Source organism: Nipponia nippon, unplaced genomic scaffold (genome assembly GCF_047370975.1).
Source record: "Nipponia nippon isolate SJK-2023a ecotype South Korea unplaced genomic scaffold, ASM4737097v1 scaffold_3, whole genome shotgun sequence".
Classification (NCBI taxonomy): domain Eukaryota; kingdom Metazoa; phylum Chordata; class Aves; order Pelecaniformes; family Threskiornithidae; genus Nipponia; species Nipponia nippon.
In genome coordinates this window covers 68,080,991-68,097,452 of record NW_028262347.1, presented here as the reverse complement: position 1 = coordinate 68,097,452, position 16,462 = coordinate 68,080,991, and the positions used below count along the sequence as shown (strand labels likewise).

At 51.4% G+C, this 16,462-nt stretch overlaps 1 protein-coding gene across 1 annotated transcript in view; it reads right to left on the bottom strand.

The window, feature by feature from the left end:
- Nucleotides 1-16,462, bottom strand: part of B4GALNT3 (beta-1,4-N-acetyl-galactosaminyltransferase 3) — a 69,238-nt gene that overhangs the window by 4,687 nt on the left and 48,089 nt on the right. The window contains exons 4-19 of the mRNA XM_087766015.1: nucleotides 14,629-14,724; nucleotides 13,969-14,059; nucleotides 12,973-13,073; nucleotides 12,548-12,615; nucleotides 11,915-11,993; nucleotides 11,417-11,483; nucleotides 9,517-9,660; nucleotides 8,996-9,105; nucleotides 7,976-8,076; nucleotides 6,614-6,690; nucleotides 5,025-6,015; nucleotides 3,153-3,451; nucleotides 2,609-2,762; nucleotides 1,789-1,861; nucleotides 1,172-1,325; nucleotides 300-426 (exon numbers count right to left, since the gene is read on the bottom strand). Coding sequence (XP_087622141.1) covers nucleotides 300-426; nucleotides 1,172-1,325; nucleotides 1,789-1,861; nucleotides 2,609-2,762; nucleotides 3,153-3,451; nucleotides 5,025-6,015; nucleotides 6,614-6,690; nucleotides 7,976-8,076; nucleotides 8,996-9,105; nucleotides 9,517-9,660; nucleotides 11,417-11,483; nucleotides 11,915-11,993; nucleotides 12,548-12,615; nucleotides 12,973-13,073; nucleotides 13,969-14,059; nucleotides 14,629-14,724 — 2,732 coding nt within the window. The remainder of the gene's footprint in view (nucleotides 1-299; nucleotides 427-1,171; nucleotides 1,326-1,788; nucleotides 1,862-2,608; nucleotides 2,763-3,152; nucleotides 3,452-5,024; nucleotides 6,016-6,613; nucleotides 6,691-7,975; nucleotides 8,077-8,995; nucleotides 9,106-9,516; nucleotides 9,661-11,416; nucleotides 11,484-11,914; nucleotides 11,994-12,547; nucleotides 12,616-12,972; nucleotides 13,074-13,968; nucleotides 14,060-14,628; nucleotides 14,725-16,462) is intronic.

The following is a 16,462-nucleotide window of genomic DNA, read 5'->3' as shown; positions in this document are numbered from 1 at the left end:
CTGGACCCACTGTGCACTGCACTGCTTGAAGATGATGAAGTCTTCACGATCACCAATGCCTGATCTGCCGTGGCCAACCAGCAGTGTGTCTGTAAGGCTCCAGGAAACGGTGCCTCTCTTCTTTTATCAGTGGCTGTAGTAGTGTATTTTGGGTCCACCCACCTACTAGGTTTGAGGTCAGGACATACTCAGACTAGTCACCTCAGTCTCCTCAGATCCCCACTCTCCTCGTCATAGGTCCTCCAGGATCTAAAGTGCCTCACCTCCTGAGCACACGAATGATGACAATGGATGCCTACCTGTCCAGGAGTTCCCAGTCCTCTCCTCCCCAGCGGTCCCGAAACTCTTTTGTGTTCATGCCTCCAATCTTGTCCAGGTCAGACTTGTATATGCCCAGGAGACCAAACCCATTCACCTCCCAGTAGCCTGAGGACAGCACAAAAGAGGCACAGGTATGTTGGTGCTTTGAACCATTGATGACTCGAGCAGGAGGGCTGGAGTGAGACTCAAGCTACTTTTAGGACAATGTTGACACCAGAGAGTCAACTCAGCACCAAGGCAGAGCCAACCATATTAAAACTTTGGGAAGTGAGAAATGTTTGCGGACAGACAGCGTGGGCTGTCCTATGAACTTATTACCAGATCCTCTCACATCTCCTGTCTGGCAGCATAGTACCCAAGGTACCTGGACTGTCCCAACTTCAAAGGGTTGTCCCTGTGCCTGGGTGGCTCACGATGGCAACCTCTGTTTAAAGGAAATCCTACACTCAGATGATCTGTGCCACTTTCTTCCCTCTGACGTGGCTTGGTTTCCCTCACCCTGGGGCTACCAGCTCTCCTCAGGACAGGCTGTGCCCTCTAAGAAAAGAGAGAAATGGACAGAAAGGAGTAAAGGAGGGGTTTTCCAATGTCCTCAAATCTAGAGAGCCCAAGGAAATGACCAGGAGAAATGTCGTATAAAGGGCTCTGCTGGCTCTTTGATCTCAAATTCCAGGTACCTGACACTGTTAAACCCCATCCTACATCTAAAGCACTATCATCTAGTGGCCCTGGAAGTACCTTAAGCTCCAGACCTTGATAGCACTGGAAGAACAAATGTAGAGGTGGCAGGCACCCTCCTTCTTTCCCCATTCCATGAGGTCTGAGCCGAAGAGGCTCCACTCCCTCTTACCATCAGGCCACTGTGGGGACATGCCGCAGTGCAGCCTCATGACCATGGGTGCGAAGGCCATCTTGCCTTCCACGCAGTGCTTCCGGATTGAATCAATGACTCCAGCTGGGAAGTGGATGTGGAGGTCGCACAGGAAAACGATGCTATGCGGGTCCTGGAACCGACCACACCGGTTGGGAAAAAAATAGGTTGACTTTAAGTAAGTCTTTTTTGAGGGACATGAAGACAGAGATACGGGAGTGAATTAAAGAGCCGTTTGTTGCTAGATTGGAAACTGAGATCCTAGGGGCTGGCAAAAGGGCCATTGACTGGCTGTTGAACAATGGGCATGAAATACTACAACTATGACTTGGCAGAGCCAGTATCACAAAGCTGCTACTGCTGATTTCCCTCCTGATAGCCCCAGCAGGTGGGCCAAGAACCAAACAGACCACAGGCTTGTTGGAGTACAGGGTGAAACTCTTTACTCTGGAGGGACAGGAAACACATCTATGTTTGATCTGGTCCACAAGGCTATTCCCTTCCTTAAAACCCAGCATGTTCAGTATGAAAGGCAAGAGGTAGCAGCAGACGCATACTATCCACCTTCCTGTCCACCCCAAGTCCCCCAAGCTTACCGTCACGAGGTCTATCCCTGCCTGCAGCCCAGCAGAACGCTCGAAATTCCCTGTCAGCTTCAAGTACCGATAGCTGGGGGTCAGATGGGAAAGAGAAGTTCAGTGTGCGCACGCCGGTGAGCACAGAAAGCACCGCTATCAGCAGTCCACCGCAGGTGTCATGCTGCAGAGCTGCCCCTCGCTGCCATGCACCCTCCCAAGGAGGAGGAAAGCCTTTTTGCTGTGTAAGTGCGCAAGCTCAACACTGCTCCAGGTCCCAGCATGCCCTGAGGGTCTTCCCACTTACGCAGCAAGGACACGGCAGTGCTGAGCAAAACTCTTTTCAGCTCTAGTCCAGCTCTGTCCTAGGACTAGACCTGTTACTGGGAACCTCTGGCATGTAAAGGAAAGGATCAGCCAAGGCTGGTTCAGGCCAGAGTAGGGTAAGCCAGACAGCTATTCCAGCAAGCGGAGTCCCCAGAGGTCTCCAGGCTCTCTGTCCTATTCCTCACAGCCTTCTTGTCTTTGTCCTCCCCCTGTCCCATAAGTGCGAGACCTGCTTTCTGTCCTCTCTTGCAAACTTGAACAAAAGCCAGGAGAAAAGAGATGCATCTGGATGGATGTACTACCTTACAGTTTCATAACACAATTATATGCAATATACACGTAGGTACATTGTAACAACAATATATGTATGAGTATGTGCAAGGTCTGGATGGATGTCATCTTTGGGTCTCCAGCTGCAGGAGGCTGCAGCTGGTCAATACAGAGATTGGCAGATGTGCTCTGTTTGCAGGTGTATGCATGTGAGAAGTTTTTTGTGACCAAGCAGTACTCTCACCTGTGCAACGTAGACCTTTTCAGAGCCTTCTCTACATCCATATCATTGCTGCTGTAGTCCGTGATGATGACATTGAAGTACGGATCCTTAGTGACTCGGAACAGCTCTTCCATGTCAGAGATGAACTGCAGTACCCAACGTGCCTGGTTTTTCACTGGTTGTATTGCAAGAGGGAGAGAATCAAAGTACAACTGATTGCAAAGATGGCGTGGCTTCTCAACAGGCAAGGCTTCTGGCCTTCCCTCAAACTCTGCTAACCTTGCAGGGATGCTGAAATAGGCCCAGTCTGAAAACCTGGACCTAAGAGCCCAGGAATCAGTGTGGATTCTTTCCCAGTGTGTGATGAGAGTTTTCTCTGAGCTTACAAGCCATGGGAGTTTGGGCCCTGTCATATTTCTGAGGGGGTTAACTGGGTGCGCACAGAAATTGGAGGTGACCCAAATGAGACAGTTGAGGCTGGCCCAGACCCACTGTTCAGGCTGCCCCCATGGGAAACGCCCACCGTGCCATCCCTCGATGTCCTGGGAAGGCAGGTCGCCCTTACCTGGCACCACGAAGTGAACCACGGCACGGTGGTTCCAGGAAAAGCCCTGGGGCCAGCACAGCTCTGGCTCGTTCGCCACAGCCATCAGGTGCCGCCGGCGACCCCACGCCAGGTTCCTCATCTTCCTCTCCTCCTCCTCATCGCCGCCAACGCCCTGCCAGCCCCGCGCAAAGACGTACTCGGAGAAGCGGACGAGCTTCTCTCCCTGCTCCAGCAGCTCCAGCTCCAGCAGGTAGCGGCTGCCTCGCATGCGGTCCTGGCGTTTCTCCACGTTCACGATACGCTGCAGCTGGAACCGCCTGCAGGAGATACAGCAGGGGTGGGCATGTCCCCCATACACCAGCCCCTCTCCCACCTCCAGCCCGTTCAGCTCTGCCAGGCTCTTTCCTCCTGGCTAGCACAAACCTTTTTGTCCCTAGCTTCCCCCCGCTTTGCTGCACTGCTTTCGAAGCCCCATGGGAAGGTTTAGCACCTGTTTCCTAAATCCACAAGCATGTGGGATTATATCTGGGATTCCAGCCAAGAGAAAATAATTGGCAAGGGAAATGAAATAAAGGTGACACAGAAAATAACAAATGTGTCTGAATGATTGTAGGGCTGGTAATAGTGAGTGTATTCAACACCTCCTACAATGATCTTGGCACAAGGACTATGTTTGGGCTAGTGAAATTGGCTGATGACAGTTAATCAGCCAATAACATGGAGTAGGACTGAGCAATCATACAGTAAAAACTGGGGTGAGCTGTAGGTTCAGAATGGCCAAAACAGGATGAAATGGCAGGTCATGCCCTTTCGGATCATAACAAGAGTTTCTGCTGTAAAATGGACGCTCATCAGTTAAAAATGCTGAGAAAAGCTTGCGTGTACTCATCAGTTACACTGCAATTCTGACTGATGTGGACCTGAAAAAACAAAAGAGATCTTAAGATGTAGCATGAGAGTTACTTCCAGCAGGAACTGGGCACTAGTAACACCCATTCTATAAAACATCCAGGATACTGGTCATTCATCTACAGGAAAATTAACCCAAACTGAAACCAGCATGGAGAAGAACAGTTAGGAAAATTATGGAAATAGAGGCCAACTCAACAGAAGCGTCAGGAGTTGGATTGTTTAGCTTATAGAAGCTCAGAGGAGGTACGTCTGTTAGCCAGAAAGGCAATCAAGATGGTAAATCTTGAGAAGAAAAAGAACCACATCAAGACCATGTAAAAACAGAGTACCAGTAAAAGCTGATCTCCAGTGGGTCACCAAAGCAGCAAGGAGCTGAAACATCTTCCCAAATCAGTACTAAGATCTACAAATCTAGCTAGTTTTAAGATGGAGGTGCAGACGTTCAGATAACAGTGTAGGGTACTTGGCTGTCTCTGAGGTCAGCATACTGATCCACGTTATCTGATAAGTCCCTTCTGGTCCTATGTCCTAAGTGATTCACAAGCTGAGATGCGGCAGACATCAAACCACAAGCACAAGGAGCTCCAGTCCTACTTCATATCAGCAGGGCTTCTTAATCTTCAGTTGGTAAAATGCTCCTGTATGCTCGCAATACCTACACTGTGCAAGGAGGAAGCCAGCAAAAGGCCAGTGATGCCAGCTGGATGGAAACCTCCAATCTTTCACTTTTACTGCCACCACTGTTGGAGGGCAACATTTAGCCCCCAGACGTGGCCTGGTGTCCAACAATTCCCATTTCTCAGGCAAAAGAGGTATTTAAAGCCCAGGTTTTTACACAGATTCCCTGCCTGAAGTCTTATTTCCCACATCTAGTTTATACCCTGATTCCCACTAGCTTCTCACACGACAGGCATTCCCTGTGCAGCATGGTACACCAGCTCCAGGACACTGCCCCTTGGTTTTTACACCATGTCTTACCCTTTACTTCTCTGGTTGAGCTTCTTGAGGAAGACACGTGTGACTTCCAGGGCCTCCCTTTCTCTTAGCAGCAAGTTTCCTGACGTGTTGCATTTCAGGTCAATCCAGTCTGTGCGCAGCATATGGAAGTCCAGGTTGCTCATGCTGAAGGTTTGCTCCCAATTCACCGCCTGGTCGAACACTGGTACGTAATTGAAATCCTCCTCATTTTCCTCCTCTGGTTCCCCATCCGCCTCTTCTTCTTCTGCTGCCACAGGTCTAGACTTGCCCTTCACAGGAGATGCCACCTGCGCCTCTTCCTTGCCCATGTCCCCACCGTTGGCCGCCTTCTGCTCAGCAATGTAGGACTCTACTTGGTTCAGCCACTGCGGCAGCCCAGGCTGCTGGCTGGGGCTGGCAGCACTCGCAGGGTGTCTGCTGGCTTTGCCAGAGACTGGGCCTCCTTTCCCGGCTGGCACGGTGCCTGCTGGCTGCAGCCCATCCTTAGCGGCACTGAGGTCTCCTTGAGGTCTCACCCCTTTGGGAATCATGACCCCTGAGTCCTTGGGGCCACCGAGAGGCTGCTCCTTTTGAGACACGGTCCTAGGAGGAGGGTTCACCTTTTTGACAGGCGCTCTCCCCTGGATAGCCCTGGCGTGCTGCGGAGGGCTCCTGGAGTTGTCTTTGACGCCAGCTTTTAAACGGGGTCTCTTCATTACTGGGTTCCTCTCTAGGCCAGCCTGGCTGAGGCTTTGGTTGGCAGAGGCCAGTGTGTCTGATTTGACACCAGATCTCTTCATCACTCTCCTCTGTAGCCCCACTCCTATGTCACCACCCGTCACTGAGAGGAGCCGACGACGCTCCCGGAGGGAATAGTCCTCGTGAATGTTATTGCTGCTGGGAGCCTTGCCTGCCGGCTCTGCCCTCCCCGTGCCGGGGCGCTCCGGGGGACTGGTACTCTCCGCGTCCTGCTCCGCATCCTGCAGGTCGTCCAGGTTCCCCTCCTGGGAGCCTGCAGGAGTAATCCCCGTTACACCTCCACCATCCTCCCGCTGCCTTTCCCGTCCTGACCCAGGCACCCGCCCCACCAGGGGCAGCTACTTCTCGCTTCATCTCAGCGTTGTCTCTCCTGCTCAGAGGGACAGGGATGCTCTCGGGCACAGAAGCTGTGTTCTTGCTGGTACCAACCTCCTCAGCACCTGTTAGCCAGCATTGCCAAAGGCTGCGGAGGGGTCTGGCTTTGCCTTTAGCAGTTGGTCTGGCCACAGCTTTGCAGGGCAGGTGCGAGGACAGGCTGCCACGCTGCACACCTTTGGCTCTATCACTTCTGCCCACATTTTTGCTGGAATTGCACCTCAGCTAAGCCACAGGCCTGACAGGTAATTGTCACGTTGTCCACTACAGCCCACTGCTTGGTGACCTCCCAACCTGCCCTTGAGAAAAGTGAATGTGGCAGCAAAAATCTCCTCCCAGCCACAGCAATCTGGTAGGGAAGGGCTGTGACTTCCTTGGCATGGAAAGTCAACAGCTTCTTTCAGCTGGTGCTGGAAGATCACACACAAAAGTGACAGATAAAAGGATCCTCCAGGTTCTGATGTTAGGGTCCCTACCTGGCTGCTCTGTCTTTTCTCCAGAGTCCAGGCTCTTCTCTGGCCGGTCCATTTTCATGTACTTGTAGAATCCAAATCTGCAGTGGAAAGGGCAAAACACAAGTTTGATGAAAGTTACTTTGCTCTCTCCAAATAAATTATGGCCACTGCTTCAGAGGCGATGGTCCGTTACTCTGATTACATCTACCCAGCACCTCTAGATCATCCTTTCCTATCATCATCACCATCTTTCATATCTTTGGGCAATCAGATCTCACTCTGCACTGTCAAAGCCATCAGTCTTCCTTGCTTATCATTCTAGTCTCTCAGACATTTTCTCATAAGTGCAGGAGGAAATCCCAATGTAAGTACCCTGAAACACTTCTTCAGCCTCCCTTAAACTGCTCCTTAAAGCTCACTTATGATGTAGTGCTCACAAACACAAGTCATCATGCTGCAAAAGGGGCTCAGGCAGGTAATTGCAATGATCTCTCTCTCTCTTCTCTCATACCACCACTGTCTATGTGCTGTCCTCATATGCCTGTGCTTCAAGCTTTTGGGAGGGATTTCCAGGACTGTTTCCCTCCATGTGTGCTTGATGCGAAGCAAAATGGGCCACCAGTTCCCAAATCCTGTCACAATACAAATAAATTGTCAAAGCAATAAACCTGGGTAGCACCTTCCAGGCCATGGCAGCCACCTTCTCCATCCGTCACTATGAGCCCTAGTCCCAGGAACTCCCTCCCAAACCTACGATACGATCTGTTGTTCCAACCCTCAAAATAGTCCTGTAGGGAAGAAGATCCTGAGCACAGGGAGGCCACCATCAGTTATCTCACTGGAAAAGTGACTCTCCTTATCCTTCAAAAAAGTTCTCCTGAACGGAGGGGGGTCCTCACACAAGGTGTCTGCCTGTGGCAGGGGGGAGCACGTGAGTGGCAGTTCCCTTGCAGGGCCACCGCTGGGAGCTGGACCCCAGTGAAGATGAATGACATGCATTTACTCCCTCAGAGAGATGCCTGGTGGTGAGCATGGTTTGGCTTTCACAGTGACAGCCATCAGGAGGCACCAGCTACTGGCAGGCGAAGTTTGCTGGAAATCCATTCCCTGATGTAGTGGAACAAACATGCTCTGACCCAGCTTCTAGGTTAATGGAGCAAGAAAAGCAGTGGCAGTTTCCCTTTGAGACCTAAACATATTTTCACTTAAAGGGAGCACAGGTTATTGAAAGAAACTATAAATGCTTTAATGTTTTGCAAGGCTTAGGGGATCTTTAAGAATTAAGAGAGTCCTACAGAAGTGAATATGAAATTCTAGCCCAATTCCAGCCTTCAAACCATCTCCTCCCTCCCTGCTAGTAAATCCACATTTACAGCATCCTACCTTTCCAAGTAATAAGGGTTTTCCTGATAGAAGCATTTGTTGTCTTTCTCCATGTGGCTCAGGCGGCTGTAATCATTTGGGTAAACAAAGGATAAATGAACCTGGGAAGAAGGGAGGAAAACAAAGTAAAACCCTCGTAAATGCCAGATATAAGTCACAAGTTGACCCAGACACAGTTGCAGGGTGACCAGCCCTTTTGAGAGGGAGCAGGGGTTGCTCATTAACTATTTGCCTCTCCAAGGCACTCAGTAGCAGGTTGTGAGAACGGAAAACAGAAGGAAGCGTGCTGGGATGTGTGGAGGGGTGTGCCTTTTTCTCTCTCTCTTGGCATCTGTCTGTCCGTTTCTGTAACTGTGCATTTAAGTCCTATAACAGAGAAAGAACTAGCTGGGAGAGAGGTGGGCGAGTCCTCCTGAAGAGATGCAGGGGATCACAGGAGCCCAGAAAGCATGAGGGGAGACCTCCAGGCAAGGTTGAGGGAGCCAGGGCCACCCAGGATGCAAGTCCCCCAGGGAGCGTAGGCTTGCACTGCCATCCAGGGAGGGCAAATCGTGCTGGTGACCTGTCCCCAGCATACCTCAGAGTCTGCTCTGCTATGCAGGGGATTAATCCCTGCTACGTTGCATGCCCCACAAATGTGAGCTCCCCCTCAAGACCAGTTTTAAGCTTGTCAGGGGCTTTAGTAGTCCACACAGACTACAGTTCACCCCATGGGGAATAAAATCCTTGGCCATTGTGAGGCTCCATGCAAAGGCAAGCTCAGCTCTTTGGTGTGAGGTCCGAGGGGCTCTGTAAGACGCACACACTTGTACCCCAGTGACACCTGTGAGCAGTGCGTAGCAGCCCTCTCCCTTCTCTTGGTGTTGCCCTCTGGCATGTACTGGGATGTTCAGACCTGAACAGCAGATGGTCAAATCTGCCCAGGAGCTTCATATCAGTGGAGGCCTATGGTTAATGGGGTCTCCCTCCTTCCTCCTTGTGTTCCCCTGGGCAAGTGCTTGCTCAAGGAATAAAACTTACAAACTGGAGTCCCTGGTAGCGCTGCAGAGGAAATCCATTCACCAGGTAGCTGGGCTTGTACAGGCAGTCCGGCAAGGCTCGGCGCAGGCGAGACTTGCTGAGCAGAGGCACTGAGAAGAAACACGTAGGCAAGCATTGCGGGAGGAGCCCTGCTGTAACTGATGCACCAGCTTAGCTACTTCTGTGCCTGGTTTCTCTTTATCCGTGTGAAATGCTAACAGATACATAAAGCAAACGATCTTGCACAGCTCATCCCTTTACATTGCTCTACGGCACTTACACTAAAATAGTATGCCTGGGGATGGCATGTGAGCTGGATGCCAAGAAAGAAGAGCTGGGTTTAGTCTGTGCTTTGTCTCCTACAGTGACTGATATTGTACCTGGCCCCTCTCTTCTGCACTGGGGAGAAAAAAGTGTGGCCTTTGATAACTGTAGCATAGGAGGACAATCCTTCTCGGCTGTGCTACTGCACGTGCTGTGACAGGCTACAGCTACCTCCTTGACTGCTTTGCAAGTCTTACCTTTGTAAAGAGTGTCCCGGGGGTCAGGCTTCAACATGTCAGCTGGGTGTGCCTTGCTGCCTGCGCTGTCAGCAGGCCGGCTCGCGTGACTGGCCAACGTCTGCGGGATATGCCCAACCTCATCCATCTTTAAAAGCGTCTCGTCTAGAAACCAGAGAGAGAACGGAAGGGGGAGGAAGGGCTAATTCGTCCCTTGTCCCAAAAAATGCCCTTCCCCAGTGTCAGCCCTTTCCAAATGGCATTGCATCCATGGCACTAATGCTGTCTCTGACATAGCAATGCCTAAATGGTGCTGATCAGGAGCTTCACTGCAAAGACACCGCGGGGAAGGAAAGGCTCAGAAAGCTGGAGATACAGAAGCTGTGCGGTAGGAACATGGCTATCACTGAAAGCAAACACAGTGATGAGTAATGGAGGAAAATGACCTCCTGCCTTGGACACGCCAGCAGCAGTGTGCTGAAGAAGGCCCATGCTGGCAGGAGTTACTGGACACATCTGAATAGCATTAGATTTATTTTAAAAGGAGATAGAAAAGAGGAAAGGGATGAGAAACTTGAGGAGCGGAGCTTTCTCCTGTGCTGGAAAAGGAGCAAGACCCTGGGGTGAGGCCTTCAGTGGCTGAGGAGGATGATGTTCCAGCAGGGGAATGGAGACCCACAGTAAGCCAGGAGCAGCGGGAAGCTTAAATTCAAGACTGGGTATTGGTTATGTTTTATCTTGGGTGCTGCTGCCAGAGGACTTCATCTCTCCATGGATCTTACTCTGAGATGAGGGGAACGGAATAAATATCCAGGAGGTAAAGGCAACATGCTGCCAAGGGCACTCTTAGCAACTTTTGGATACTGAACAACATGGGAACCCAGAAAGAATGGGATGACGTGATACAGCCAAAGGCTGATAGGAAGAGGTAAACAGTGTATGAGCACAAGATGCCAGATAAAGATCAGACTGCAGCACTGTGCCCAGCCACAAAGGGATCTTCTGGAATGTGAGCCTTCCCTTCTACAGGGAATTAATAAGAAGAAAAGAGCAGAAGGAAAAAAGATGGGGACCGAAGACCTAACTGAAAGCCTAGTCCTGGCCAAATGGCAGGTTTCAGAAAATACAGCAGCAGGTTGCGATCCAAGACACAGCAAACAGATGTCTCGATTACAGCAGGGAGTCTTCCACGGACAAAAGCGTTGGCCTGGAAAAAAGCCCAGAGATGTTGGAAGGCAACAGTGGTAGACATGGTAAGGGGGAATGCTGGCAGAGGAAGGCGATGCTGACAAAGTTAGATAAGGGTAAACAGGACTAAGGAGCTCCTTAACTGATAAAGGCATCATCTGATGTGCTAAGAAGGGTTTACAAAACAGGAGGGACTGGGCTGATGTGCTTGCTGAAATCCAGCAACAACTTGAAGAGACTTGAGGCTGATATAGAAGAAAGCAGCCTCTCCCAATATCGCCAGTGTATCCCATTGTGTCCAGCACCCAGAGTGAAATCTCCTGGAAGTGCTACAGTGGCTCCTTCTCCCTGGTCATGTCCAGCTGCCAGCACAGCCCCACAGCTCCCATGTTAAGGGTCTCACATTCCCCCTAGCTCTCTGCGGGCAACCTCCATCCCGTGTTACTCTCACACCTGGAATGGTTCTCACCCTTGCAGGCTCTCCTCCCTGCCCTTCCTCACTGCCTCTAGATTTCCCTGAAATAATGTTCCAATCCTACTTCCAATTCTCCTATATTTAATGAGTCACACTCTTGTCCAGAGGTCTATCTCCTGACCTGTCTCCACTTCTTTCTTGTAATGATCTGTATGCGTGGTATTTGCCTGGCTAGACTATGATTCATGATGAAACACTGCTGATATGTTTTGGAAGAATGGGGAGACGCTTGGGGAAACCTGTGGTGAAGATACTTACTAGCAAAAAGGGAGAGGTATTGGGAGTCAATGACTTTGAACTTCGCTTCTGGGTCATTCAGTCTCCACTGGAACAGAGAAACACATTAAAATGAAGTGCTTATGGAGTTAACCAAGCCTGAACAAAAGGCACAGGCACAAGATGTTTTTCCACCAGATGGGCTCACAGCTTCCTCTTTCTCCTTACTGTAACTGAGTTTACCTAGCAGCAAAAGAGTGGGAATGAGCTGAGATCCCCCAGGACACATCCAAAGCAGGGAACGACAAAGAGCTGTAACAGAGACCGGAGAGGGCAGAACTATCCCAAGCAAGCAGAGGCAAGGGTCCTGACAGGTAGCCAGGGCTATCCCACACAGAAGCAGGTAAGGGCTCTGGAAGGGATTAGATACATCTCATGCAAAGAGGAGCTGGGGTCTGGGAAAGGAGGGAAATCATTACAAATGTCATTCCTGAGCTCTGTGGGGACGCATATACAGCATGGCCATTTGCACAGACTCACTGCTACTTCCACATGGTCTGTTCCTCTGTCATCCTGCTTGTGCAGCACCTCAAAATAGTACCTGCCTGCAGCTGACAACCTGTGAAGAACAGTGCGTCTGTCACCAAGAGCATTAAGGAACATTTCTTAGCTTGTCAGCAGACAATGCGTGGAGAGCAACCACACCCATCAAACAACCTAATTCTCAGGGTGAGCAGGGTTAGGACTGCCAAGAAAATCCAGATGCTGACAGTGAGATAGGTAGCTTTACTTGTGCACCTGGAGTGCTCCAGACCCTTCTCAGTTAATTCTGAATAACTCCCTTTCAGTCTTGCCTGCTGGGTTTTGCCCTCTGGGAAACCTGGCCCCTTCCAAGGTGGGAAGCTGGGGATACAGTTCATATAGAGGAGTCTGAATCTGCTGGTGGCTGCTTGCTCCAGGGAAGAAAAACTCAGTGTGGCATTCCCGCAGTAAATCAGCAAAGCAACTGGCACAGGTGTGGATGTGTCACTTCATCTTTGGCAATACCCCAGAGTAATCCCTTTCTCTATATTGCTGAATTCTTCAGAACAAGCCTGGGTTCCTTTTCCTTGTCCTTGTGATTTCCTGGCCATGTGCAGAGGTGTCTGGGAGTGAGGGGCTCTGCTCACTCACCTCACCATCTTTGACTGCTGGCTGTGAAATTTCCCAAACTCCCCTGGCGCAGTCCACTCCTTCCCTGTCTGTGAAGAGACAGAAAATGCTCTAGTTAAGATGAGTTTCTTCCCTGGTTACTGTGCTGGGAGCGATGAAGAGGGAAAATTGAGCTACTCCTCCTGGTAAGTCATCTGTGAGATCCATAACCTGTGGACAGATTTAAGTCCCTTAATCATGAACACGGGGCTCCCAACAGCACTACCAATAGGTACCTGGCTTAAGGTATGTCACGTCATACCCATCTGGCATCTGTGGTGGTGTTGTCTGTAGTTGGGCAGGAAAAGAAACTCGGGTAGTCCAAGGAAGTATGTAAGACAGGAAGGTCTCCATCCCCACAGAAACATTAAAGCCTTGATGGAAGAAGCACGCAGCGTGCACTGTACCTTGCCTACACTGGCCAGCAGCTGGAGACCAGAGGTCTTGTCATCTGGACTCAGCCAGAACTCAGCATTGTCATCCGCAGCAATGGCAAACTGAAACTCCCCTGTCAAGAGACGGAGGGTGTAAGTAGGGCTCTGGGGTAAGGGCTTGTGCACAGAACAGATTCTGCTCCTCTAAAATGCTGCCTTCACCCTTTTTCCTGGTGAGACCATACCTTCCCTTTTGATATTACCACCCCCACCCCTTTGAACCTCTCTGAATTCTCTGACTCTGCTATGACTGAAAACAAAACTTACATATGCAACTGGTTCACTACCCCTCCTGCATTGGCTTCACCTGACATCTAACCTGGAAAGCCAAGAAGTCCATGCAAAGTCTCCCTGCCTCCCTTTGTCTTTCCAGAGCAAATTTTTGTGTGAGCAGCTGTTTGGATGGAGGAACATGCACGTGGAGCCACGAAGGGAGACAGAAGTACTCAAGTCTCACTGTACTGGCCGGGGTTACAGGGATGGTGGTTGAGGGCCAGGGGACCAGGAGACATGGGTGAGTGCTAGCAGGCTGCTCTGGGCAGAAGCGTGCAGCTGGGCGATACAGATGTCAGCTGCTGTCAGATGGTATTCATGCACCCGGGGAGCAGCAGGAACACAAATGATGTCACGTACAGTTCTGTGCATGCAAGGGTGGGAGGAAAAGCTCAGGGATCGCTCGTGCCCACGTACACACCATGGGGCTGTGGATTCACAACAGCCTTGTTTTTTATCTAGCATTTCCCATCTGTTTTCTCCTGTGCTTTTTTTTTTCACCCTAGAGGGGAGGCAGACGCGTTTCATCCATGCCAAGGCCACGGGCAGTCACACACAGGTAGCTGGGCTGCCCACGTGAGGGACCTGGCATTGGGCTTGCCAGGGTGAGGGCACCAGTGGCTCAGCACCAGGAGGGGAAGGAGGGGCAGGCGAGAAGAGACGCGAGCAGTGGCACAGCAGCCTCAAAGCCCTCACCATCGGTGAAAGGATGCAGGTAGCCAAATATCCGGAGACCATAGTTGGTCCATTTTGGGGACACGGCCAGCTTCTTCAGCGTAGTTCGCGTCTGAAGTGGAAGAAGTAAAAAATAATAAAGACAACTAGATGTGACAGGAACAAGGGGGGATGCAAAAACCCTGGGACATGTGGGCAGAGGGAAGTACAAGGTTTGCTCTGGGAAGAGAATGGGGCACAGTGTGTGATAGAGGCAGTGGGAAAGAGCAGGCCAGATGAGAGGCGAACTGGAGCAAGTGCTGCTGCAGAGGGGAGACCTGCATGGGGGATGCAGGTGAGATGGTGGGGATGGGACGTGGCGTTCACTAGCCACTTGGAGGGAGAGCACCAAATACAGGGCTCCTTCATCCCATGTCCGAGGCCTGGCAGGCCAGCATGGGTAAAATGAGCCTCCCCCCATGCAGCGGAAGAGCTGCCACCATTGAACCTTGTGAAAGCTTCCTGCTGCCTCAGCAGGAGGACAGAGGAGGTGATGGAGAGGGAGGCAATGGATGCTGAGGAGCAGGAGGACAGAGGAGGTGATGGAGAGGGACAGGGACAGGATGTGAAGGGAGCAGGGGTGATCCAGCTGGGAAGCAGAGCTGGGAAGCATGGGACAGAGGGTGTTGCAGTCTTACTCACGTGGGGGAAGAGGGGGAAGTGGAGGTTTTTCCTGAGCTGCTCAATAGAGCTGCCGCACCAGTCCTCAAACACGTGCAGGTTGGCCTGGCCCTGGAACTGGGGGGCAGAAGTGGGGCATCATGAATTGCTGCATCTCTCCCCTGTGTCCCTCCCCTGTTCTGCTGACCTCGGCCATGGCCACCGGCACCGGAGCACTTGTGAGAATGAAGGAAGATGCCACTGCTGTGACGGGCTGGTCTGCAGGAGATGTGGGTCCAGACCCCTATTTCTCATCTGCTGAAGGTTTGGGGTTGGCACAGGTGACAGTCTGAACGGTGCCAGGGAACTGCGATAATGCCCGGGACGTCTCAGTTAAGTGGCTGGGGTTCACTCCGTTTTGCTCCATCAAGGAGGTGTTTAACCAGAGGGCTGTGCTCTGGGGCCATGGTGTGGGACGCGCTGTAGGGTGGCAATAGCCCCCCGTGGTCCAGTAAAGAGAGCGTAGGGTCTTATGTCCTCCAAGAAGGTGTTTTGGACTCCCTCACCATTTCAGGGCTATTGCCACCCTGCCTCCGTCTCCCTGTCCCCACCGTCCCCCATGAGCTTTACCTTGCAGACATGCTTTGAGAAGGGGATCCCTAGGGTGTCCCCTCTTCCTCGGGTCAGGAAAATAGCCCTGAAGAGATGGCAGATCCCCTCATCTCAGAATGACTGTCTTTTTGTCAGAGCCATTCAGAAGAGAGGAGCTGGCTGCCCCCCAGCAAAGTCCAAGCTCTCTGCCTGCAGCCAGCAGAGCTGGACGCTGAAACCCTCCTTGCATGACCGGCATCCAAGAGCGAAGAATAAATAAGCTGGAGACTGTAGAAGCTACCTTAGATGGGGAAATGCTGAAGAAAGGAATAGGTTGCCCTGGGACCGGGAAGGTTTTGCCACAGCTGTCTTGCCTATATAAGGGCTGTGCAAGCAGGGCTGGGGAAACCGCCTGAACAGCACCCAAATGTCTACAGATGGCAGCAAATTCTCAGTTTTCGCTGGGGAGTCTCTAGCAAGACTGAAGCAGCATGGTGGAGGAGGGCTGAACCCCTCCGTGCACTCCTGGCAGAGAAACCGCTTCACAGAGTTATTTTTCCCAGGATAATGGGTCGGGGTTTCATTTTGTAATAAAGCGTGGGTTGAAGGAAGGACGTGGAGCAGACTTGGCCTGGCACCAGCTTATGCAGAAATGCTTCTTACGAGCTGTGGGCTTTAGTCATGCACGTGAAAACCATCTCTGTGTGCCAGGCAAAACACATTCACAACCACTGCTGTTCTTGAGTGGTCTCTCATCAGCCCTCTCTCACTGGTGTCCACACTGCCAGGGCTTGACTGATGTCTGCAAGCCCGTGTCATCCCCCACTACTATCTCCTCTTCTTTCCTGCACTGCTGACATCCCTCAGCCCGGATTCTGCCCATTGGGCAAAGGAAAAAGCAGCGAGACAAAGTGCATGTAATTAGCCAGAGTGGGAGTGCACAAAATCATAGAGGAACTACACACAGGGCTCAGGGCGACGGATGCAGCCAAGAGAAACCTGGGACTCTGCAGGGGCTTGCGATACAAATAAATCACTGCAAGTGTGACAAACACCGAATTGGAACGAAATTGCTGGGTAGTCCCCTGCCCCTTGGCCAAATCCAGGTTCACACCCAAGGGTCTTACACTACTATTCTCAGCCAAATCAAATAATGACAACTGCTGTTTCTTGTGGCACACGAAGTGAGGTGAACAGGCTAGGATCCCACAGTGAGTCACTGCCAGAAACTGCGTCTTCTGGCAGTCAGGCTGCTGCTATCCACGAGTGCCGCTGGTTTTCCGTC